The sequence below is a fragment of the Erinaceus europaeus genome, chromosome 1, assembly GCF_950295315.1.
Source record: "Erinaceus europaeus chromosome 1, mEriEur2.1, whole genome shotgun sequence".
Classification (NCBI taxonomy): Eukaryota; Metazoa; Chordata; class Mammalia; order Eulipotyphla; family Erinaceidae; genus Erinaceus; species Erinaceus europaeus.
The window spans coordinates 131,524,815-131,549,944 of record NC_080162.1 but is presented as its reverse complement, the minus strand read 5'-3'; the positions used below and the strand labels follow the sequence as shown (position 1 = coordinate 131,549,944).

General features: G+C 36.5%; 1 protein-coding gene across 1 annotated transcript in view; it reads right to left on the bottom strand.

The window, feature by feature from the left end:
- Nucleotides 1-25,130, bottom strand: part of CSMD3 (CUB and Sushi multiple domains 3) — a 1,712,448-nt gene that overhangs the window by 681,323 nt on the left and 1,005,995 nt on the right. Inside the window, exons 23-24 of the mRNA XM_060195764.1 lie at nucleotides 6,680-6,849; nucleotides 1,745-1,901 (exon numbers count right to left, since the gene is read on the bottom strand). Coding sequence (XP_060051747.1) covers nucleotides 1,745-1,901; nucleotides 6,680-6,849 — 327 coding nt within the window. The remainder of the gene's footprint in view (nucleotides 1-1,744; nucleotides 1,902-6,679; nucleotides 6,850-25,130) is intronic.

The window sequence follows — 25,130 nt, the reverse complement described above, 5'->3', positions numbered from 1 at the left end:
AAACTCATCTACTATATTCTTGTCTTCCTGACTATTAAATAGTTCATTCTGTTTTATATCTGAATGCCTTTTCAGCCACCAAGGTGATACCATAATGCCAACCTGACTTCCCTAGGCAGAGGACATCAACAATGTACCCTGGAGCCCCACCTCTACTGAGCCCTGCCCCATTAGGGAAAGAAAGGGACAAGCTAGTAGTATGGATCGACCTGCAAACACCCACATTAGGCAGAGAAGCAATTACAGAGAAACCAGACCTTCCACCTTCTGCACCCCATAATGATCCTGGGTCCATGCATGCTCCCAGTGGGATAAAAAAAAATAGGAAAATTTCAAGGGAGATGAGATGTGGAACTTTGGTGGTGAGAATTGTATGGAATTGTGCTCCTCTTATCCTGTGGTCTTGTCGATATGTTTTTTCATTTTATAAATAAATTAATAAAAAGAAACAAACAAATAAATGAACCAGAGTTTCCCCTCTGAGGAAACCACACAATTAAATTTGAATAGTCATCTCGATATCATTACAAATTCTCACATGAAACATCTGAAGTAGATAGGATTTTTTTGTATTTTCCTTTGTTTCTGGAAAAGCTTCCTAAGATATTACATCATATATATCAGCTGTTGGAATTTAATAATAAGCATTTAGTATTCATTCGTATTAATTTATGTTCACTTAATATTGGTGACAGAACAATTCCAGCACTTGTAGGAAAAGACCTTGAATTAATATGGAGTTAGAGTAACCTCACAATATTACGCACTGGGCTACTATAAAATAAGGAGTCATCATACTCTTTTGTCTCCTAATTCTCATGACATAAAAAAGATTACTTTTGCAAACAATAATCTGATTAAAATTTTCTTTTGTATTGTGTATGAATATATGTGATGGTTTAATTTTTAACTTTTCTGTTTCTACATATTTTCTGACTTCTGAGAAACTGAGGGGTTATTGGAATATTTTAATATTCTAATAATAAATATTTTTGGATATTGCTAGTTGTTTTGCTATACTGAAGAAGTATCCAAAACTTCAAGAATTAATTTGATGTGACAAACCGTAAATTTATTAACTCAGAGCAAGAAATCACCTCAGTTTTATATGCACGTAACTCTTAGACATTGGCTCATACACAGTAGAAACTCAATAAATGTATCACTAGAGTCTGATGTATTGCTCATTGGTTTAATATGCACCTTTCTTACAGTGGCAGTGAAATAAATTTAATTCATATAGCACTTAAAGTAACCCACCTATCAATGCTTCTTAGTTTTGTTTGTCAGAATAACTGACTATATATAAAAATTAGAAATTAGATTTGTGTGGATTTGTTTTTGACAGGAAATCCAACAGGAAAGTAAAAATAAATCAACAATTTTAGCTACAGTTTGGTAGATGTTCCTGAAATATTCAATCCTGATTAATGATTGACAAACTCACAAAATACATATTGTGCATACTCTGTAGTTACATATAGAAGCATAAATATTTAATTTACATTTACTAAAATGTATAAATATATTTCTTATTAGATGGAGAGAATATGCCACTATTTAAAAATGTATACACATAAAGAAAAATAAGCTCAGAATATCAAATTATGTAACCTCTTTGAATACTTGAGATTTATAGAGGTGTTAATATCAAATAAATTTGTAGCTTCAAATGGATATTTTGCAATTACATAATAAATACCCAGCATCAATACTTGACCATTTTATTCTTCCAAATACTTACTCGTATAAACAAGCTGGAAGCCTTCATCTGTGCTTTCAGAATCAGAATTAAATTCTAGCCAAAGCTGATTTGAAGTACTACTAAGAGTCAGTCCTCTCATAGATGCACCAGTAAAAGCTCCTAGCAGATGAGTCGTTTTATCTTTTCCATCATAAATCTGTAAGATATATTTATATAAAAATGTATTGGTGAGAATAATAAGCAACACAAATCATGTATTTAAAGCTATGATGAAGCCAAAGTTATGATACTCTTCCTAATTCAAGTTATGACATTTTTCTTTTTTTCTTTTAATGTTTTGTTTTATTTTAATGAGAGAGATACAGAGGGAAAGGTAGTTGGATGGAAAGAGAAGGAAAGAGAATAGAGAGATATGAGAGAAATGCTCAGCTCTGACTTATAGTGATACCAGGGATTGAATTTTGCACCTCAGAGCCTTGGGCAAGAAGGTCTTTTGCATAACCATTATGCTGTCTCCCAGTCCTGACAACATGTTTTTGAAGGGCAATTGCATACATTCAATTTCTACAAATAACAAGTTATGACAGTTAAAACGTATGTGAATAATTTAAGTAGACTTACTATCTACATTCAAACAGCATAACCTCTGCTCTTATTATAAAATGCTATTTATTGTGTTAAACAATTTAAAAATGACAATTTATGAAGACTGATATTCTATGTAGATTGGTTTATTCCTTTTTAATTAATTAATTAGCTAATTAATTAATTAATTTGCCAGAGCACTGTTCAACTATAGCTTATGGTAGTGCAAGGGACTGAACCTGGGACTATGTCGTTGTTGGATCGGACAGAGAGAAATAGAGAGAGGAGGGGAAGACATAGAAGGGAGAGAAAGACACCTGCACAGCTGCTTCACCACTTGTTAATCGACTCCCTTGCAGGTGGGGAGCTAGGGGCTTGAAACCGGATCCTATCCCTGATGCTTGCACTTCGCACCACGTGCGCTAAACCCGCTGCGCTACTGCCTGACTCCCTTGTTGCTTTTTTATAACTTGATCGATTTCTAATGGTATTTATATATACTCTAAAATATTACTTTGGTGATTTATACATCTTATATGTCCTTTAACTCTTTTCTTCTTTCACATTGAAATATTAAATTAAAAATAGTGAATGATCCTAGAAGCTAGTTTCATATAGCAAAAATACAAAAATAAATTCCTCAAAAATCTCATCACTGTAACTTCTCAAAGAATAATTTTTATATCACTCTAATTTATTTTTTCTTTAATCAGTGCACTGTATTCAATCTATAATCTTCAGGTCAGTAGTGTCTTCCTTTTTATTAATATAATGACACTATTAAATTTGCTCTTCTAATTCCCATGTAAATGTTTTCATTTTTGCTACTAAATCACTAAATGGAGAGATATTGGGGGGGTAGGAAGGTGAGCACACCTAATTGAGTGCACACAATATAACGTGCAAGGACCTGGGTTCAAGCCCCCAGTCCACAACTGCACAGGGATAGAGCTTCACAAGTGGTGAAGCAGGGCTGCAGGTGTTTCTCTATCTCTCTCCCTCTCTATTTCCACAATCCTCTTGATTTATGGCTGTCTTTTTCCAATAAATAAGTAAAGATGAGTTTTAAAGATTTAAAATCAGGGGTCAGGCAGGGCACACCTGATTAAGCCCTCACATTACAGTGTGCAAGGATGCGGGTTCAAACTTCAGGTCCCTACCTATAGGAGGAAAGCTTCTCAGTGGGGAAACAGGGCTGCAAGTATATATCTCTGTCCCCCTCTCTCTCTCTACTTATCTCTCAATTTCTCTCTGTCTCTATCCAATAAATCAAGATATTTTTAAAAAGAGAGATAGTGGGAGTAGGGTGGTTAAGCGCAGGTGGCACAATGCGCAAGGACAGGAGAAAGGATCCTGGTTCCAGCCCCCCGGCTCCCCACCTGCAAGGGAGTCCTTTCACAAGTGGTGAAGCAGGTCTGCAGGTGTCTATATTTCTCTCCCCTCTCTGTGTTCCCCTCCTCTCTCCATTTCTCTCTGTCCTATCCAACAACAATAATAACTACAACAATAAAACAAGGGCAACAAAAGGGAATAAATAAATAAATATTTTTTTAAAAGAGAGACATAGTTTTGGCAATTATATATCAGTAAAAAAAAAGTTTTCACATATGGGATGAGGAGATTAAATCTTTAAAAAGCTTTTCCATATTATTTTCCTAAAATACATAGTAACTAAACTGAGTTTATCCACAGTGGATGCTAACAAGCTTTTTCCTTGAAGGTATCCATTTTCAGCATAGTAGTTACTACCACTATGGTAGTAAAAAAAATGTTCTTTTTGCCTTTGGAAGAAAGGCCTCATGAATTCATAATCTCACTTTACCGAAGCTGAGAATTAGAGTAAGAAACACCAAGCACTAGCACAACTCCCTATGCTGTAGCATCTCCTACCTACTACCAGGACTTGAATATGGGCTACATTGTATTTAATACCCAATACAAGTGTAACTTTTGCTCAGAGCATCTAGTATTCTCTTCTAACTATATTACCCTCTGGTTTGTCTGCAAAAAATTTAAAAGCTTCACTGATCAAATCCTTCCTTCTCTTTGTGTGAGATATGTTCTTCTTCATCTTATGAAGAAAACAACATAGCGTTTTATATACCCCTCTAGCCCCAAGTGCATTTACAAGTGTATTTACCTATGGTATAACAGAAAGGGAAGTAGAAATAAGAAGCAGAAAAAACAGAATTGAAAATCTCAAAGCAACATGATCATTGAATTCCTAACAGTAAACACCTTTCTGGAATGGTCTCAAATTTTCTTAGAGGTAGTGCTAGGAAAATAACTTGTAGCCTCATATATGTGTGATACTTTTGAGTTCAATTTCTTCTTCTTCTTTTTTATTTAAGAGAGGGTGAATAAGAGAGAGAGAGAGAGAGAGAGAGAGAGAGAGAAAGAGAGAGAGAGAGAGGTGGTAACCACAACTCAAGTCTATTGTCTATCATCCAAGGACCTCCTTCTGATGTCCATCCTATACCCATGTGGTGCCAAGGCTCATAGGGCTTTGCATGTGTTAAGGCATGTGCTTAAACAGGGAAGCTATCCCTGGTTCCTTGTTTTGCACTAAAAGTTTCTTAGGCCATTTTATTTTACTTTATTTTATTTGTCACTGGGGATTAACTACTCTAGGTCAACTTTTTCATACTGAAAGACAGAGATCATGATAAAGAGATAAAGAAACAGAGAGAAAGAAATCACAAAACTGTAGCTTCCTTCAGGATGGTAGTGGCCAGACTCTAACTTGGGTCACTATCTGAGCTATCTAACCAACCTTATCATTAAAAGGTAAATTACACTAATTAAAAAAAATATATGTTAAATGTAGTGTCTGTATACTAGGCACAGATCTATGTGAATAAATTTCCCCCCAAATTTGTAGGAGTAACCTATAGAATATTTGGTAGAATCTAACTCATCATATAAATATTGTTCTATTTTAGATACTAGCAAAAATTTATATCCACAAAAGCTGGATTTTATGAAGGATGCTAGTAGGTAAATATGAAAAATAATGACCTGACTTTAATTCACAGTACATGTTTATGATTGTTTGTGAGATATAGATTAGTAGCTAGGCTTACATTTCTGACTTATGTCTTAATATATTTTTCATCATAGTTTGCCTGAAGAAAAATGTGCTGCCTCAATTCTATATACAAACAACCCATCAATCTTAATGTTGGTTGAATTTAGTATATAAAACTTAGTGTGACAGGCAAAATCCAGACAATGAACTGGTAGTAGATCTATTAAGTGAATTTATGTTACTTATTAGGGAAAAAAAGGAAAAGAAAGAAGAAAGGAAGGAAGGAAGAGAAATGATTCTAACTTAATACTAAATCTGCATCTTGATAAAGTACAGGAATTTTTTTGTATCTATATATAAATCTTACAAATGCAGAATAACTTTAGTGTTAAAGACCAATAATTATCATTAAGATATTACATATTTTAAAATAATACAATAACCACGATGCTAAAAATCACTGCTTAAGCACGAATCCCCATCTCTGTCAACCTAGGATACCAACATTTTCCAAGATTTATGCAGACAGATATGTTTCATTTCTTACCTGTTTTAATGTAATTTAACAATTGGGAAAATGGATGCCTTTTCTTTTTTTTTTTTTTTTTAATATTTTCATTTATTTATTTTTAATGAGAGTGACACAGAGAAAGATAGAAAGGTAGATAGATAGATAATAGACAGATAGATAGATAGATAGATAGACAGACAGACAGATAAACAGACAGGCAGACAGGCAGACAGGCAGACAGACAGCCTATGCAACTGCTCTGGCTTGTGGTGCTGGGGATTGAACCTGGGTCCTCAGAGCCTCAAGCATGAATGTCTTTTGCATAATCATTATGCTATGTACTCAAACTTAAAATTATTTTCTAAAATTGTATCTTTTTGAAGGTAGGAAACTTGCCTATATTCAATTTTAAAATAAAGTTATATATTTTATATAGATGCTTATGATCAACAAAGTATATTTCGAGATAATTTTTAGTTATTGAATTCTTAGTTTTACATATTTATTTGTGGAGTTTTGGCAGTCATAATGTAAGTACTATTTCATTTGTTACTACATATAACTAAATTACTTACTAGACACCAAAACAAAAAGTCTCTATATTTCTTAAAGAAATGATATGTTATAAATGCCATAAAAGAATGTTAATTTTAATATAGTTGTCACAAAAATCTACTAACTATAAACAAACATTAGAAAAGAAACAATGTTATATCCATGAAAATAATAATAGAAAAAATGATTAATTAACTTATAAGTAATTATATATACCCATGCATATAAAGATGTATTACTTGGTTACTTAATGACTAGAAATGATTATTGCAGAAATATGTCTAAGTTCACCTACCTTAAGCACATCTCCTTGTGCCAAATGAAATGTTCTGGCTGAAATATTGATTCCCTTTCCTGCTTGGACCTGAATACTATAAATGCACTCATGGTTGTTTTCATAGTTGAGTGGATAATTTGGGGAAAGCAAAATTCCTTCATTATTTGTTGCAGATGCACCACATTCAGCTGCAGGTAAGACAAAACAGGGAAGTACAGTTTAATAGCAAGTACTATCATTTTTTTTTTTTTTTTACAAATGTAATGTATGGCAGTGTAAATGCATTTTATTTTAACTGTAACCTATCAGGAACAGAATGTGCAGAATGGCTATGTGCTGTAAGTGGTTCATTTTGCCTCAAATAATCCATGGGAAGAAAGATCTACCATCTGTGGGCAGGACACTAATTCTTAAATGGAAATATCCAAGTACAAACATTTTAATACTTCTCACTTTAGAATGGTGTGGGAAAAATAAGAACAATATTTTTCCTAATGTATTTTTTTATTGTTGTAGTTGTTATTGATGCCGTTGTTGTTGGATAGGACAGAGAGAAATGGAGAGAGGAAGGGAAGACAGAGAGGGAGGAGAGAAAGATAGACACCTGCAGACCTGCTTCACTGCTTGTGAAGGGACTCCCCTGCAGGTGGGGAGCCGGGGCTTGAACTAGGATCCCTACACAGGTCTTTGCACTTTGCTCCACCTGCACTACTCCCCCCTAATGTATTTTATGTTTTATCCGAAACAACCTTTACTTTCATGATTCAATTAAAGAATTAAATATAGATCAATTTTGTTTTTAACACAATTTTATCTGATCTCTTTACTTTTAACTTTTATCAGTTTGACCCTATTCCCTCCAATAGTAAGCACTTCCCAGATTAAGAACTTTAGTATCAACAACAAGGAAAAGATTAAGTAATATACTGCCTCAGATGACTGATGGGACAGACAAAATAAATCAATACAACAGAGCAATAATTGTATCAAATTGTATCACTATTCTCCTTTAAAAAAAATGAGTTAAGTCATCTTATTACCACTGTTTGGCAACAGTGTAATTCTACAGGACTAATCTTGTAAAATGTGAGGAACTGGATATTTCTTGAGTTTTTTTTTTTTCCTCCAAGGGTTTCATTTTGAAGTAGGAGGGCAGCCCAGCAGTAATGCCCAGGCCTTCTATGTGACAAATCCTAGCTTTCCATCCTGACACCATCAATAGCCAAACTGAATGGTGCTGTGGCCAAAATAAATAAATAAAATTCTAAGTCTGAATTTCATTAAAATTAAGGCTTTACTTTATTTTTGGATTGTTTAAATTGATTTAATAATAAAGTACCTGGTAATGACTTCATGGAAGGTCACAAAGATACTACCATTAATAGGATAGGGTAACATAGCAGACTATGTAGCTATTTGTTTACGTTTACAAAATAAAAATCAAGGACACCACTTTTTTTTTTTTTTTTTTTTTTGCAGAGTAAGAGAAAGAGGCAGGGTTGGGGCAATAGTTCACTCTTCACTCAGTGGAGCACACACATTACCATGCACAGTGACCCATGTTCAAGCCCTTTTCCCACCTTCAAAAGGAGGATTCATAAGCAGTAAAGCAGTGGTGTAGGTGTATCTTTCTCTGTGCCTTACTTCTTTCCTCTCCTTTACCCTCTTACCAAAAAAAAAGGGGGGGGGTAGCCCAGGAGGTGATGCAGTGGGTGGGTGTTAAACTTAGAAGTATGAGGTCCCAAGTCCAATTCCTGTGTTTCCATGTGCCAGATGTGGTGAAGTAGTGATGAAGGTTTCAAAGTGGTGGTGATATTGAAAAAATAAAGTATTGGGAGTTGGGTGGTAGCGCAGCAGGTTAACCGCACATGGTGCGAAGCAAAGGCCGGCTTAAAGATCCCGGATGGAGCCCCAGGCTGGCTCCCCACCTGCAGGGGAGTCACTTCATAGGCGGTGAAGCAGGTCTGCTGGTGTCTTATCTTTCTCTTCCCCTCTCTGCCTTCCCCTCCTCTCTCCATTTCTCTCTGTCCTATCTAACAACGACAACAACAATAATAACTACACCAACAAGGGCAACAAAAGGGAAAATAAATAAATATAAAAAATTTACAAAAAAAAAGAAAAAGTATTAAACCTTTTATTTTCTAAACATGTTCCCTATGTCTCAGAAATTCCCAACATTCAATTTTCTATTTTTATCTGTTACCTAGCTACTTATTACCTTAATAATGGTCCATGGATATTACTCTTCTCAATGTTTTAAAAACAGAAAATAAAGAAAGTTATTAAGATCCATGAGTCATATTTTTAAATGATTCATGGGAAGTCATAGGAAATCTACAACAAAGTGAAGGTAGCAAATAGTTTTTATCTCTTAAATGATCAAATATTAGCAAAACTAAGGCTAAAATAAAATAAAATAAAAGCCTAATGAGAAAATGAAAATAATCAAAATGGACCAAATACAAAAATAAAGCAAACTGATACTAAAAATGAGTGATGCAATGCTCTCAATTAGTAACAAGAACAAATGCCACCTCATAGTGCCTCTCCAAGTTTTATTTACAGCGAAGGAAAAAATGATCCTCATAGATATACAGTATTTAGTTAAATCATGTTTACTGTTGCTTACATATATCTAAACAAAAGAACAGAGAAATCATTATGGCTTTATCACTATAGAAATAGCAAAACAAGTTTCCAAATGCAAAAGGTATAAAAACAGAAAAAGTGAAAAGAGCAACATGTATCTAACACCGCATAAGAGTTTGTTTTTGTAAAATTAAATTGCCTTTGGCAATGTGGCTAAGGAGCCAACTGTTAGAATACGGAATTGTGAAGTTTGCCATGCCTTTAATTATACTATGCTGTGTAATGATTCAAGAGGCTCTTATCTTATCTCTCAGTAAGCAATGACAAAATTATCAGCTGCATAACATGACATGATGCTATGTTTCCTTCACTTAGTAAGAAAAAACAATCTGCTTCATTTCCTTCCCACTGGCTTTTAGAATCTAGGTATTTTGTGGGAACATGAAGACAGATGCACCCAGCTCTTCAAGATGACACAGAGCTCACATATGTATTTTTATCTGTTTGATTAGTAGAGATTGCACAATTTAAACTATATTAGTAAGAGTTGTGTAGTTCTGAGAATATGCTCTTAGATAATAGCTTGCAAGACATAACTGAATTAAAAGAAAATATGTTGAAATTCAAGGATTTTATTTCCCCAATTAACTTTTGCCTTTTTTTTTTTGTACGTAAACAACATTCCCACCACCAAAAGACTGTGTCCCATCCCATCCCCTCCCCCGCCATGATGCCGAACATCTACCCTCATCCTCTACCCAGGTTTTTTACTTTGAAGCCCTACTCCAAATTCAGTCAAATCCTGCTTTGAGTTTCCTTCAAAGTTGTAACCTTTCCCTTTAAACTATATAGCTTTGGCATGCTATTCTCTGAGCCTCTGTATTATCTTAACTATGGAAATAATAATATCTGCTTAGGAGGGGTGTGTGTGTGTGTGTGTGTGTGTTAACAAATGTGCCAAAAACATGTAAAACATTTACCACAGCACAAGTAAACAATAACTCCATAAAGTAAAGCCATCATTATAAATACATTAAGTTTAATTATGTTAAATACAATGGAAAAGTGTTTGGAATATTTCTTCTGTCCCCAGTGTAACTGTCTCGATGTAAAGGAATATTTCCTTATACATGGAAACTATGTGTAATTTTGGAGAAACATTTAAGATACTATAATTATTTAACAAGTTGTGTTAACTGAGAAGAACACAATCCCGCTTCCTAAACAAAGTTTAATATATGAATATATATTTCCATTCAAAATATTCTGTAACTAATTGCCTTCTACCATAAACATTTGGATCATGCTAATTAAACTTTCATTTTTTAATATATGAAACATAACCTATGTTTTCATATTTTCATATTTCTGCTGGTTTTAAATGACTATAAATGTGTTCCTACCTCACTGGATACAATTAGGACTTAAATCAGAATGGAATCATGCTTTTCCAGACATAAATTAAATGCGTACCTTTCCAGTGTAAATCCTGATTGACTATAGGTTGGGGGTCCTCATAAAAAATGAATGTACCCCCTTTTTCACACCAGGATTATCACTGGAGCTCCACACCAGCACTAAGTATCCACAATTCCTGGTTCCCCCTCCCCATATATTTTTTTATTGGATAGTACAGAGAAAAATTCAGAGAGGGAAGGGAGAAGGAGAGGGAAAGACAGACACCTCCAGACCTACTTCACGGCTCCTGAAGCTCCCCTCCTATGGGTGGGGAGCATGAGCTGGAGCCCAGGGCCTGGTGCATGGTACTATGTGCATTTCACTTCCACCACCTAGCCCCTGAAACAAATTTTTTCCAAATATGTTTTAAATATACATACATGCACCTACCAGGTGCAGATTAAGACTATCACAGATAAACTGGTATGTAAGTTCACTTTTTATTTTATATAAGTGCTATACACACTATTCAAGGACATTCTCAGAAGGGAGGTTGGACCAAAATCCTCTAGAACTCAAGGAAGACTGGTCTGCCAATGGGCGCAACCTAGAACATTTCTAGCTATGACCACAGAATATGAGCTCAGACCTACAGAGATGCAGGGGTTATGCAGACTCCAGCCCTGAATATCAGCCCCTGATCAAATTGATAGGGTTTACAATGAATGGCATTTATATGCTTTTACTTTCTTCCCTGATACAGCTTTCTAGTCCTTTTTCCAACTATGACACCATCTCCCCAGACAATAACTTGGGTCCACCTACATATTAGATGTCAGGCTCATGCAAAAACTAGTAAAGTCATAGCCCCTTGGAATATACTTAAAACAGACCTAGTAACTTTTTCCAAAATGGAAACTCCAAAATCTCATCTGCTATATTTTTGCCTATGAGTTCCAGTTTTAAAAAAATAATTTGTTCTTCTTTAGATCTTAATGCTTTTTCAGATACGAAGTTGCAAATGCTATCACGGTGCCAACCTGACTCCCCCAGGCAGAAGATCTCACCAATGGACCCTGGAACCCTACCTCTTCAGAGCCCCGACCCAATAGGGAAAGATAGAAACAGGCTAGGGGTATGGATCAAACTGCCAATGTCCATGTTCAGCAGAGAAACAATTACAGAAGACAGACCTCCCACCTTCTGTACCCCCCATAATGATCCTGGGTCCATAGTCCAGAGAGATAAAGAATAGGAAAGCTTCCAGTGGAGGAAATGGGATATGGAGCTCTGGTGGTGGGAAATGTGTGGAATTTTACCCCTCTTCTCCTATGATTTTGTTAATATTTTCTATTTTTATTTTATAAATTAAATTAAATTAATTTTAAAAGAAATGAAAAAATAAATGTATTATTTTATGTGAGCTACAGTGTTAGTTCATAGAAGTAAGAACATTTATTCTACATATAACCTAAACATCTATATTCTATTATACATAGCTATTATTTCACATCAGAAACAAATCTTGACGCACAATGTAAATCTGTTCGGGACATTCTACTATATACAGAAATAAAGTAATTTTTCAATAAAGTCTTTAATGAAATACAATTTTCTGCTAAGTAAGTAAGTAAGTTAAGGAGGCAGTTATTTAAACTTAATTCTAGCACTCGAGGAGTTAGATGATAAATACAAAAAATAATTCTGAAATGGAATCTCATTTTGATTTTATGTGTGCATTAAAATTAGATAAAACAGTTCCCTAATATTCATTATATACAAATGCTCCACAATTCACTTAGAACAACCTTAGAACTGGCATGATCTAATGCTGAAATCATCAGCAAACTTTGCACAGCTTGATAATGTGGTCAAGTCTAGCAATGAATATGCTTCCATCTATGTTATGTAATAAGCTGGCATGGCAAGGATGCATTGCAAATCTGATCTTGATCTCTCTGTCTAAAATACACTTACTCACTGCAAGTCAAAGAGCACATAATGTAAAGCAAGACCACTGTGATAGGACTCATACTTTGACTTCCTAGTCACTGAGAACCACTCTCTCCCATGGAACCTGCAAATCAGCTACTCTGAACTACTGGTTCTTTTTTTCACAGCCTTAGAATCTGAGCCTTTGTATACAAACTGCTTTCTCTGTATACAGTACCATCTCTGATCAAGGAAAAAAAAAGTATGTGATTTCAGAACCCACATAACGAGTAAATAAATAAATAAATAAATAAATAAAGGAGTAAAAATGCAAATAGTTCTTCTCAGAAGCAGGTGGATAAGATGTATGAGATACCTGAAAATAATGCCACATTGAAGTGTCAGGGATAACTAACAAATAAGAGTCAAAGTTGCACCGTTTATCATATTGTGATGTGTGTGAAGAACATCAAAATTATCACATTCTCATTATGTTTGATTTCAATCTCACAGCCATTTTCATAATGTGTACTTAAAATGACAAGATGAAAGTGTTATGAAACTGTGGTTGAATATTGTTCTCTTTTTGCCATCAGGGTTGTTACTAGGGCTCTGTGCTTGTAGCAGCAGAATTCACTTTTCCCAGCATACTTTTTTTTTAAATTTTCATTTGATAGGATAAAGACAATTTGAGAGGGGAGGAGAAACCGAGACTCACACAGAGAGATATTTACAGCACTACTTTTCCACTTGTGAAACTCTCTCCCTCTCACCCAGGCTTGAACCTGTGCATTCAACCAAGTGCATTGTTGCCCAGTCCCATGATAAAATATTCCTAAGATATGTTAACAATTAACTGAGAAGATAAACTTCTGATAGGATGCCTACCTTTAAGAAAGAAGAATCATTAGTTGATCCTAGTAAGACTGGTTTGGGGACAGGAGAGATAGCCTTTTTTTTTTTTTTTGGCTATACAAAAAACAAAAACAACAAACAAACAAACAAAAAACCCTTTCATGCCTCAGGCTCAAAAGTCCCAGGTTCAAACCCTTGTACCATCATGATCCACAGCTGAGCAGTGCTTTGGTAAACAAAAAAGCAAGAAGGTAGATTTTAGTAAAAGAGTACCAACTGTTTGAGAAAGACAGTTCATATAAAGGAAATTTTTGAAAATCAAGTGAGAAAGGACGGTTGAGAAAGGACTATCTATCTCCCAGCCAAGTTGGTATTTATGATCTATATGCAGCTGTCATCAAACAGGCACAAATCTGTGACTGTTTGTAAGGGAGTGCCAGCATTTTCAGCCAAGCACTGGAATGAATTGCATGCATGATGAGGTATCATATGGACCTGAAACATGCCATAAGGAAACAGGACTAGCTATTATTATTATTATATTAACTAGGCACTTAATATAATAGAATGTAAAATTATATTAGTAGGCAGTTAATATAAAGACATTATGTGCCTAATAAGGTACCTTGGTAGAGAATATATACTAAAGATTTGAAATGACTAAAGGCAAAAAAATGGTGAAAATTTATTTATTTATTCACTTAATGATTATTTTTTAAAAGACTGACTATACTGAGCATGGAAGTCACAGTGTTGAAACCCTCTTAGAATGCACTTTCCAGGGGGTGGAGCCAAGATGGAGACTTGCAAGCAACAAGCAGCAGCTTGTGACCTGGTATTCTCTGGATAGGGTAGGATACTGAGTAGTCAGCAGGAGGGTGAATAAGGGGTCCTCAGGGTAACAGCAAGAAGGAGTCCAATAATTCACTCTTAAGTTGGAAAACAAAACTGCGGCCAGAGGAACAAAGAATGGAAATATTTTTATCATTTCTGAGCTCACCCCTATCCCCTACCCAAGAACCAGCCCCCAGGGGTTGGACAGCCATTCCTAGCAGGCTTCCTGCTGAGCTATTTTCTTTACCAAGATTTCTGGCTCACCAGGGGTGTCATTCCAAGCCTTTTCCTTTTTGTTTCTCTCTCTCTCTCTCTCTCTCTCTCTCTCTCTCTCTCTCTCTGTGGCTGGAGCTCTATTTGAGTGACAAAATATCTAACCAATCAGATCCTCATCCCTGCCTGAGAAAGACTACCTGGAGGTTCTTTTTTTGTATACTTCTTACAATTGGCTGTCTTTGCTCAGGTTGCCTGCAGCCAAGATGGAGCCTTTCAAGCTTCAGACAGACTATTAGGGTTTTTTATTCTACTTTATTTTATTATTACTATTATTATATATCAACAATTTGCTCTGCTTTATATCTTATCTATATCTTCAGTCACCAGGTTCTAGATGCTACCATGATGTCAACTGGACTTCCCACAGATGACCCCACCAATGTGTCCTGGAGCCCCACCTCCCAAGATATCACACAAACTATCACACAAACCAAGAGACCCCTCACAGAATGGGAGAAGATCTTCACATGCCATACATCAGACAAGAGACTAATCACCAAAATATACAAAGAGCTCAGCAAACTTAGCAACAAAAAAGCAAATGACCCCATCCAAAAATGGGCAGAGGAAATGAACAGAACATTCACTACAGAAGAGATCCAAAAGGCTAACAAACGCATGAAAAATTGCTCCAGGTCACTGATTGTTAGAGACATGCAAATAAAGACAACATTAAGATACCACCTCACCCCTGTGAAAATAGCATACATCAAAAAGGAGAGCAGCAACAAATGCTGGAGAGGCTGTGGGGACAGAGGAACCTGTGGGTTTGGTGTGTGCTTGAACATGGATGGTTGTCCCCTCTGGAAACTCGTCTATCAGACTCCCTTGGCATGCCAGCCTTGTGGTTGAGCGAGATGTGGCCAGAGTACGTGGGGTAATTCCAACCGTCCTATCAGCCTTGCTGCATCACTAACCTCTCCCTATTTCTGGTGGGCTTTGCCTTCCTTATATTTCTATTTCCCCATTCCTGCATCACACCCATACCTTCTCATTGCCTTGCTCTCTTTTCCTTCTTTATAAGGAGATATTAACCTCATTGGCCAGCTAGCTACTTCCCCTGCACAGCTACCCCTTTATAAGTTTGTAACTGTGTTAATAAAGATGTTTTGATCCCCACAATGGGACCCTAAAGTGGTTTGTAAATCGTCCACCAACATGGTACACTAGAAGACCCCTTTAGCAAATTCACTCCTGCTTAGTTCACCCCAGGAACCCTGACAGGAACCCTTCTGCACTGCTGGTGGGAATATAAATTGGTCCAGCCTCTGTGGAGAGCAGTCTGGAGAACTCTCACAAGGCTAGACATACACTTCCATATGACCCAGTAATTCCTCTCCTGGGGATATATCCCAAGGACACCATAACACCCAACCAAAAAGAAATGTACACCTATGTTCATACCAGCACAATTCATAATAGCTAAAACCTGGAAGCAACCCAGGTGCCCAACAACAGATGAGTGGCTGGGAAAGATGGAAATAAAAGATGACACTAGGCATGTCATTTTTTACTCTTAAATTTAGGGAACATGTTGTCTTTAGGACTTGGAGAGCTGGTTGTAGATGAAGTATAGAGAATAGTGAATACGCTATGTTCATAAAATACATTTTTTCTTTTGTTTTCCACTGTATTGGGGGTTGATGGCTTGTTGACACATGGGCACATCAAGACACCAGGGCTCTCTTTACCCTCTCCCAACTTTTTTCCCCCCAGCATCTTTTGGTTTGGTGCAAAAAGTACAGTTGAGAAAGAACTAGTTTTTGGTCCACCCAGTTCAAGTTTCACTTTGGGATCAAAAAGCCAGTGCTTCAAAATTTGAAGCTGAGGTGATGGTGTTTCTGAATGCAGGATTAGCACACATCTTGATCCCCTAACCTAACTCCAAATATATTGCTTCTCTAATGCTTTGATCTAGAATAAATTTTATATTCTCACTAAATGACATAACTAGCTTTTTAAAATAAGCCTACCTTTGTTAATAAAGGTTTTTTAAATAAAATAATCTCAGTTAAAATATTGATCAGTGATGATTTTTTCCCTCTCTAGTTTGTAAAATCCAAAATATGTCTGAAGAATCATAAGAATTAGTATTGAGAAAACACTACATAGTTAGGCAGAATGATAGAGGAGTATTTTTAGAGACTAGGTCTTTCAGTGTTCTTTATAGAACATAAATATTTTTCTGTGCCACATAAATACTTCAGTCATGTGATGGTTATTACAGTGTCTCAATTTTGTGATAAAACAAGTCCTATTTACAGAATGCTTTTAAAAATATTATTTATTTATTTATCCCCTTTTGTTGAACTTGTTGTTTTACTGTTGCAGTTATTATTATTAGTTATTGATGCTGTTGTTGTTGTTGGGTAGGACAGAGAAAAATGGAGAGAGGAGGGGAAGGCAGAGAGGGGGACAGAAAGATAGACATCTGCAGACCTGCTTCACTGCTTGTGAAGCGACTCTCCTGCAGGTGGGGAGCTGGGGGCTGGAACCTGGATCCTTATGCTGGCCCTTGCGCTTTGGGCCACGTGCACTTAGCCTGCTGCGCTACCGCCCAACTCCCTATGCTTTTTATTTAAACAGATGAAGGCATCTATTAAAACCAACCATATGAAACTGCTATGTTGAAGTAAGCAGATTAATGTGGTTTTACTTGGGCTGGAGTAGAAGAAAGAGAATTGTACACTGGAATCTGGTGATAAGAGTCATTGCTGCAGTGAGTAATTCACTAGAGCATGGATATCCATTGATATTCAGTTTGTTCTTCCTTACTGAATAACAAGCCATCCCATGCATCGTTAATCTCCATTACTGAGGCAAGAAAATCTGGTAAAGTCTATTGTGTGCATATAGTGATATAGTTTCTGATTAATGAGTAACATGTTCTTCAGTAATTTGACTGGAAAATGTGAAAACATGTCCAAAATCACTTGAAGTTAATTTTATGAATTTGTTTTGCAACTGAATCTCTTGCATTGCTAGCAACAAAATATTATTTTTAATGTGTTTCATATAAACTTCTGAAATAGGTGGTGCACCTGGTTAAGAGTGCACAGTACTAAGCACAAGGACTCACACAAAGATCCAGATTTGAGCCCCTGGCTCCCCACCTGCAGAGGGGACGCTTCACAAGCGGTGAAGCAGGTCTGCATGTTTCTCTCTGTCTCTCTCCCTATCTGTCTCCCACTCCTCTCTACATTTCTTTCTGTCCCATCCAATAAAAGTTGTGGAAAATGGACTCCAGGAGCAGTGTATTCATAGTGCAGGCAATGAGCCCCAGAGATAACCCTGAAGGTAAAAGATAAACAAAACAAAACCTTACAAAATAAGCTAGATGGGACCAGGATGAAATATACGTATCAGGTCTTTTTTTTCCCCTACTGTTCCTGGAGGCTATTTTTCCCTTTTGCTGCCCTTGTTGTTTATTGTTGTTATTATTGTTGTTGGTTTTGCTGCCATTGTTGTTGCATAGGACAGAGAGAAATCGAGAGAGTACTAGAAGACAGAGAAGGGGAGAGAAAGACACCTACAGACTTGCTTCACTGCTCCTAAAGCAACCTCCCTTGCAGGTGGGGCTCAAACTGGGATCTTTGTGGTGGTCCTTGAGCTTTAAGCCATGCCCAGCCCCCACATATAAAGTCTTACATTATATTCTTCACATCACAATGGAGCACTGTAGACATCATGAAGCAAACTCTATGGATGGTTGAACAGTGCTTCCTGTCTCCCTACCCCCTACCCCCATTTCTTTATCATAAGATACATATTAAATAGATAAACAGACTATCAAATCCAAAGTAATGATTCATCTTTGGTTGTATATGTGAATGTATCAACAGTACAATTAAAAAAAATATTTTACCACTAGTACTGTGGCTAGAGCTTTGGTGCCTACATAACCTCACCCTTCCCTGTGGCTTCCTTCTTTCCCTCCTTCTTTCTTTCCTTCCTTCCTCCGTTCATCCCTTCCTTCCTTCCTTCCTTCCTTCCTTCCTTCCTTCCTTCCTTCCTTCCTTCTTCCCTTCCTTCATTGACAGGACAAATAGAAACTGAGAGAGGAGGGGAGGAGATAAACACCTGCACCTGTTTCACTGCTTATTAAACTCCCTTCCACAAGTCCTCAAACCCAAATCTTCAAGTATGGGTATGTGCCCTTGACCTGGAGCACTACTGCTCAACTCCATGTTTCTCTTTTTGTTGTCTCTGGTTCTCATTCACCCTGGGATGACTTTTGCAAACTATCTATTCAGATTTTAATGCATGAAAAAAATTATTTTCATCTGAAGCCCATACTCATTTATTTTTATTTACATTTTTCAAAACTAGAATTATTCAAGCTTTTTTGAACTACCCTGTGCAGTTTATATTTAGTTTTTTTTTTCTTTCATTTAAAGTGGAAGTAAGGGCAGGAGTGTTTCAACCACACTTCTCCAAATTTAATATTTAAGGAGTACATTAAAGCTTAAAAATCATTTCTAAGGCTTATTTCCACACATATGATCATAATTAAGCCTGACAATTTTCATAAACAAGTTTTAACATAATGTATGGCAATCACTGGGAGCTCTGGGTTGAAGTCTTTATGAACAATAAAGACTATTGTGAAACACTGTGAAAAAGGCTAAGCAAAATTAAAGGGGATACAGCATGATTATGCAAAAGACTCTCATGTCTGAGGCTCTGAGATTCCTTGTTTAATTCACAGTGCCACCATCAGCCTGAATAGTTGTTATCTGATTGATTAAAACAGACAAAAAAAAATAGCACTTTAGACATTTTGTTCTTTAGATAGCATGAGTTAATCTCATTTAAAAACATATTTCTCCACCATCAAATTTGAAATGGTAGTCACCAATATGTGATTTTCCTGCTGTTAAAATTCACAGTGCTATACCAGGAAGATGGGTCAGAAGGTAAACATAAAGCCCTGGATTTAATCCAGGCACCATTTGAGAAGAGTGATGTTAAGGCTTCTCATTCTTTTCTTCTCTCATAAAAAAAATAATAATAAATTTTATCAAAACCTGACACCATACACCAGAATCAAATCAAAATAGATTAAAAATCTAGATATTAGACCAGAAATTCTAAAATTTATAGAAGAAAATGTTGGTGAAATTTTGCAGAACCTTCACATCAAAGATATATTTAGAAACAACCCCCCTGGCATGGGCATGGGAAATGAAAAGAATAGTAAGTAAATGTCATTACATGAACTTGAAAAGCTTCTACACATCACAATTGAACTACACAAGGATATGCAGGGAACCAGACAAACAACTGATATCAAACATCTAATTGGTACAGATCTACAAAAGAAGCAAAAAAATCACCCAGTAAAACAGTGTGCCAAAGAACTAAACAGACTGTTTTCTAAAGAAGAGATATATATGTCCCATAGAAACATGAAGAAATAATCCACTCCCGTTGTCATTAGAGAAATGCACATTAAAACTACACTGAGATTCCATCTCACACCTGAGAGAATGGCTTACTTCTATAACCAGGAAATGACAGGTGTTGGAGAGGGTGTGGGAAAAAGGGATCTCTGCTACATTGCTGGTGGAAATGCAAACTGATACATCCCCTTTGGAAGACTGTATGGACAGTCCTTAAACAAGTGAAAATGGAATTACCTTATGATCCAGCAATGCCACTCTTAGGTATTTATCAAACATTAATTAGTAGGGATATATGCACTGCTATTTTCATAACTACATTATTCCCAATAGCTAGAGAATGGAAGCAGCCTAAACACCCATAAACAGATGACTTTCTAAAGAAGTTATGGGGTGGGGGGTCCAGGGATGGCACACCCCTGATTAACTGCTAACAGTACAGTGTGCTAGGACCCAGGTTCAAGCTCCTGGTCCCCACCTGTGGAGTGGAACCTTCATGAGTGGTGAAGCAGGGCTGCAGGTGTCTCTCTGTCTCTCTCTCTGTGTCTATCTCCACCTCCTCTCATTATTTCTCTCTGTCTCTATCCAATAATAAATAAATAAAAATATTTTTAAAAGAAGTTATGGGATATATATTCCATGGATTATTACTATTCAACAGAAAATATGATATTGCTTCCTTTGGGACAAACTGTAGGTAATCATGCTTAGTGAAATAAGAGATGAAAAACAACTATCATTTTTTTTTACTTATATGTGGAATCTAGAGATATAATTAATATGAACTTGCTAAAAAAAAAAAAGTCCAAATAAGATAGAAGCTAGCAAAATGTAAGACTTGTGAGAACTATAGTGGTTATATTTGGTAGGTGGGAGGGTGGGCGGTATAGGATTTTGTTGGTGGATATGGTGTGGAACTATACACTGTAATCTTACAATATTGTAAAACAAACAAACGCTTAAAAACAAAGGGGGTCTGGCATGGCATGCACCAGGTTAAGCTCACATAGAATAAAGTGCAAGGAACCAGCAAGGATCCTAGTTCGAGCCTCCAGCTTCCCACCTGCAGGGGTGTCACTTTGCAAGCGGTGAATCAGGTCTGTAGGTGTCTATCTTTCTCTCTGCCTCTCTATCTTCCCCCCTCAATTTCTTTCTGTATTATCCTATTAAAATGGGAAAAAAATGCCTGCCAGGAGCAGTGGATTCATAGTACAGGCACTGAGCCCCAGTAATATACCTGAAGGCAAAATCAAATAAAATAAAACAAATATTAAAAATTGTTTTAAAAAGCAAAGAAAGAGAAGGCATAACCATAGTAAAAATGGGCAAATATATGTAAATATAGTTACAGAAATAATAGTCAAGCTATATCTGTGATCTTGGGAGAACTATTATAGTTTTTAACGGAGGGAAAATGGTGAAAATATTGTGGAATTATATCCTTATTTTCATATGATTTTGTAAATAAATATTAAATTAATAATAAAAGTTTTAAATGTTAAAAAATAATCATTCCTAAAAATAAAATATATTTGAATAAATATAATGAAATTCAAGTTGCTGATTTCAAGTTCTCCTCCTTCCAGGTTAACAAGGAAAAATTGCATAACATGTTCTTACTAAACAACGGATATCTTCGCCCACCCTGTCCAACGCTTGACGTCTCGTCACCCAATCTGGTCCCCTATGCCTACACTGAACTTCTCTGTTCCAGACTCTTGGAAACAGAGTTGGCAGTCAGCTGAGGTAAAGAACAAACACCTCATCACAGACCCCTGCAAGCGTCAACCCGGCTTTGACCTAGCACGATATGATTGGGCCCTCCTCAATCACTATCGAACAGGCCATGGCCGGTGCGCCGCTATGTTCCATCGCTGGGGAGCCAGAGACGACCCGAACTGCCCCTGCGGCTACAGACAGACTATGACCCACATAGTCAATGACTGCCACCTCTCCAGATTCAAAGGAGGTCTCGAAACTTTACATCAGGCTCAACCTGACGCTGTTGACTGGCTACGGAAGAAGGGCAAACGCTAGAAGAACTAAACAACAAATAAGTGGCTAAAGAGTAGTTTGATGAGGGAATGTCTAGTTATGCAGAAATCACATAGCAAGTTGTCCCAAACCCTTTCAAACAATAGCAAACTACTGGAGAATTTCACAGGACTAATGGTCTGATTTTGAATTTCTTACGTGGGAGTTGAAAAGGTGTACTTTAGGTTCTGAGACAAAGCCTACAATCATGGCCTTTACTTTGTCCAATGTATTGAATGTTATGATTTCAACTCAAGGAGAAGTCTCATTCACTGCTCCTCAGTGATAAATGATAGCAAGTATTCATTAATTATATTTTATACTGCTAAGCAAGGATGTATATTAGTTATAAAAAGAGATGGAAGTTATTTTCAGAAAGAAGTACTCCATTTTTGAATGGTCACTTAGGATTCCCTGAAAACGTTTTGAATTTAAAAAGAATTAAAACAATACAAAGCAAGACAGCTATGCATTGATTGTGCCTACTACAGGCTTATTTCAGGATATGATCTTTTAACAGTCTTTTGGCTCTGGAGATAGCTTTTCCATTCAAACTCGATATGAATCACTGGTATTCGTGTGGCAATTGTTGCTGACAATAACACAAACCGAGTCATTTTAAACTCCCACTATGGATTCCAGCTAATGAAATTAAACTTAAATGTACCTTCTTGTGTGTCTGTTGGAAAACAAATCTACATACAAAATGGATAATCTGTCACTGTGAAAACCACTAGAAATTTAAATTTCCTTTCAATGACAGTATTGTCAGCATCTAAAATACACCACCTTGATTTAAAATATTTTATTTTAAACACTTGACAAATGAATAGAAATTCTAGTACATAACAGGCACTGTGGGATTTGCTAGGAGTAGAGAAGAGTGAAACAAGCAGATGAAGTATATGATAAATTGCTCTGTGATTTTCTAAGTGCTGTAAAAAATAAATATAAACAGCTTTGGTGGGAACACTGTGAATGAAATAACCCACTTTGTCTATAAAATTAGAGAAACACCCATAGACAAAGTGAAACTCAGTCATGTCTTCAAAGTATAAAGGCACAGTCTGTTCCAACAAATGTACACTTCTGTTAGTTATCCTCAGAAATATATATATGTATATATATATATATGTTATATATATTATATATGTATTAATTTGTTGGACTGAGATTGAGAAAAGTCAATAAAGAAGGCAGTAGAGAAGGAGACAGAAACAGAGACATTTGCAGCATTACTTCATTGCTCCTGAAGATTTCCCCCTTGTAAGTGGGGACTAGAGACTAGTCGTTGCACATTGTAATATATGTGCTGTACTGGGTGTATTATCCCCTATCCACTTTTTAGAAATATATTATCTCAGGGGGCTGGACGGTAGCACGGTGTGAAGCGCAAAGACCAGTGGAAGAATTCCTGTTAAATCCCACTGCTCTCCATCTGCAGGAGGGTTGCTTCACAAGCAGTGAAGCAGGTCTGCAGGTGTCTATCTATCTGTCTTTCCCTCCTCTCTCAAGTTCTTTCTGTCCTATCCAACAACAACAGCTATAACAATAATAATAACAACAAGGGCAACCAAAATGGGAAAAATGGCCTTTAGGAGCAGTGGATTCGTAGTGCAGGCACTGAGCCCCAGCAATAACCATGGAGGCAAAAAAAAAAAAAAAAAAAAAGAAATAATTTATCTTATGTTCCTCATGTTCTTAATAGGCATTGCCAATTGGGTATAACAGATATACAAACAGTGAATTTTATTTTAAGAGAATTAAGGTCAGGGCTGGGGGTAGATAGCATAATGCTTATGCAAAGACTCTCATGCCTGATGCTCAGAAGTCCCTGGTTCAGTCCCCTATACCACCATAATCCAGAGCTGAGCAGTGCTCTTGTGGAAGAAAAAAAAAAGTATTAAGATCAGTATAATATGAAAAAGATACTACTTCCAGGGCTTTCAACATATTTGTTTCCTAGGAACAGGTTAAAGATTTCTTGAAGGTCTCTCACTATACATTGTATATATTTCACTATATATTGTAACTGTACATTATCTCTTTTATATCTTAATGCAGGGTACCTAAGGAGTCATTAGAATTATGAGAAATGAATGCTGTTTAGAACAAGCCAGGGGTGGGGGTTATATGAGTGTGGGGGGGTGGATGGTGTTGTACCAGGTTAAGTGCATACTTAACCATGTTAAAGATCTGGGTTTAAGTCCTCACACTTCCCACCTGCAGAAGGGACACTTCATGAATGGTGAAGCAGGCCTGCAGGTGACTCTTTTTTTATCCTCCTATCTCCCCATCACCTCTTAATTTCTCTCTATCCCAGTTTATCAAGGCAAATAGCAATTAAAATGGCAATGTTCAAAGACAGAGATAACTCAGAAAGGTGCTAGAGTAAAGCAAGGGGAAATCCCATAAGACTATGAATTATTTTGCCATGGATACTCCGAAGTATAGAAGGAACTATGTATTCAAAGTTTTGAATGGAAAAGATTTGTTCTAAGTAATACTTTATCCAGCAAGGTTATCAAACAGATTTGAAGGGGTGGAGGTGGGGGGGCAAGAACTGTTCAGAGAATAACTAAAGAAATTAATTACCTCTAAATCAGACCTACAAGAAACATTAAATGGGCGGGGGGGGGGGTGGTGGTGGTGGTGGTGGTAAGTGCAGTGGGTTAAGCACACATTGTAAAAAAGCACAAGGACTGGAGTAAGGATTCCAGTTCTAGCCCCTGGCTCCCCACCTGCTGGGGTGGGAGGTTAAGCAGGTCTGCTGTTGTTTATCTTTCCCTCCCCCTCTCTGTTTTACCATCCTCTCTCTATTTCTCTCTGTCCTATCAACAATAATGACAGCAATAACATCAACAACGATAAATAACAAGCACAACAAGAGGGAGAAAAAGTAGCCTCCAGGAGCAGTGGATTCATAGTACAGGCACCTGGCCCCAGCATTAACCCTGGAGGCAAAAAAAGATATATATATATATATATATATATATATATATATATATATATATATATATATATAATGAAAATGTAGGACGAGCTCATGCATAAGGATCAACAACTAGAGCAAGGAGAACAAACAAAGCTCAATGACAGCTATGGACTAAAACTGCAAACCAATATTCACAATAGGGACTTGGTAG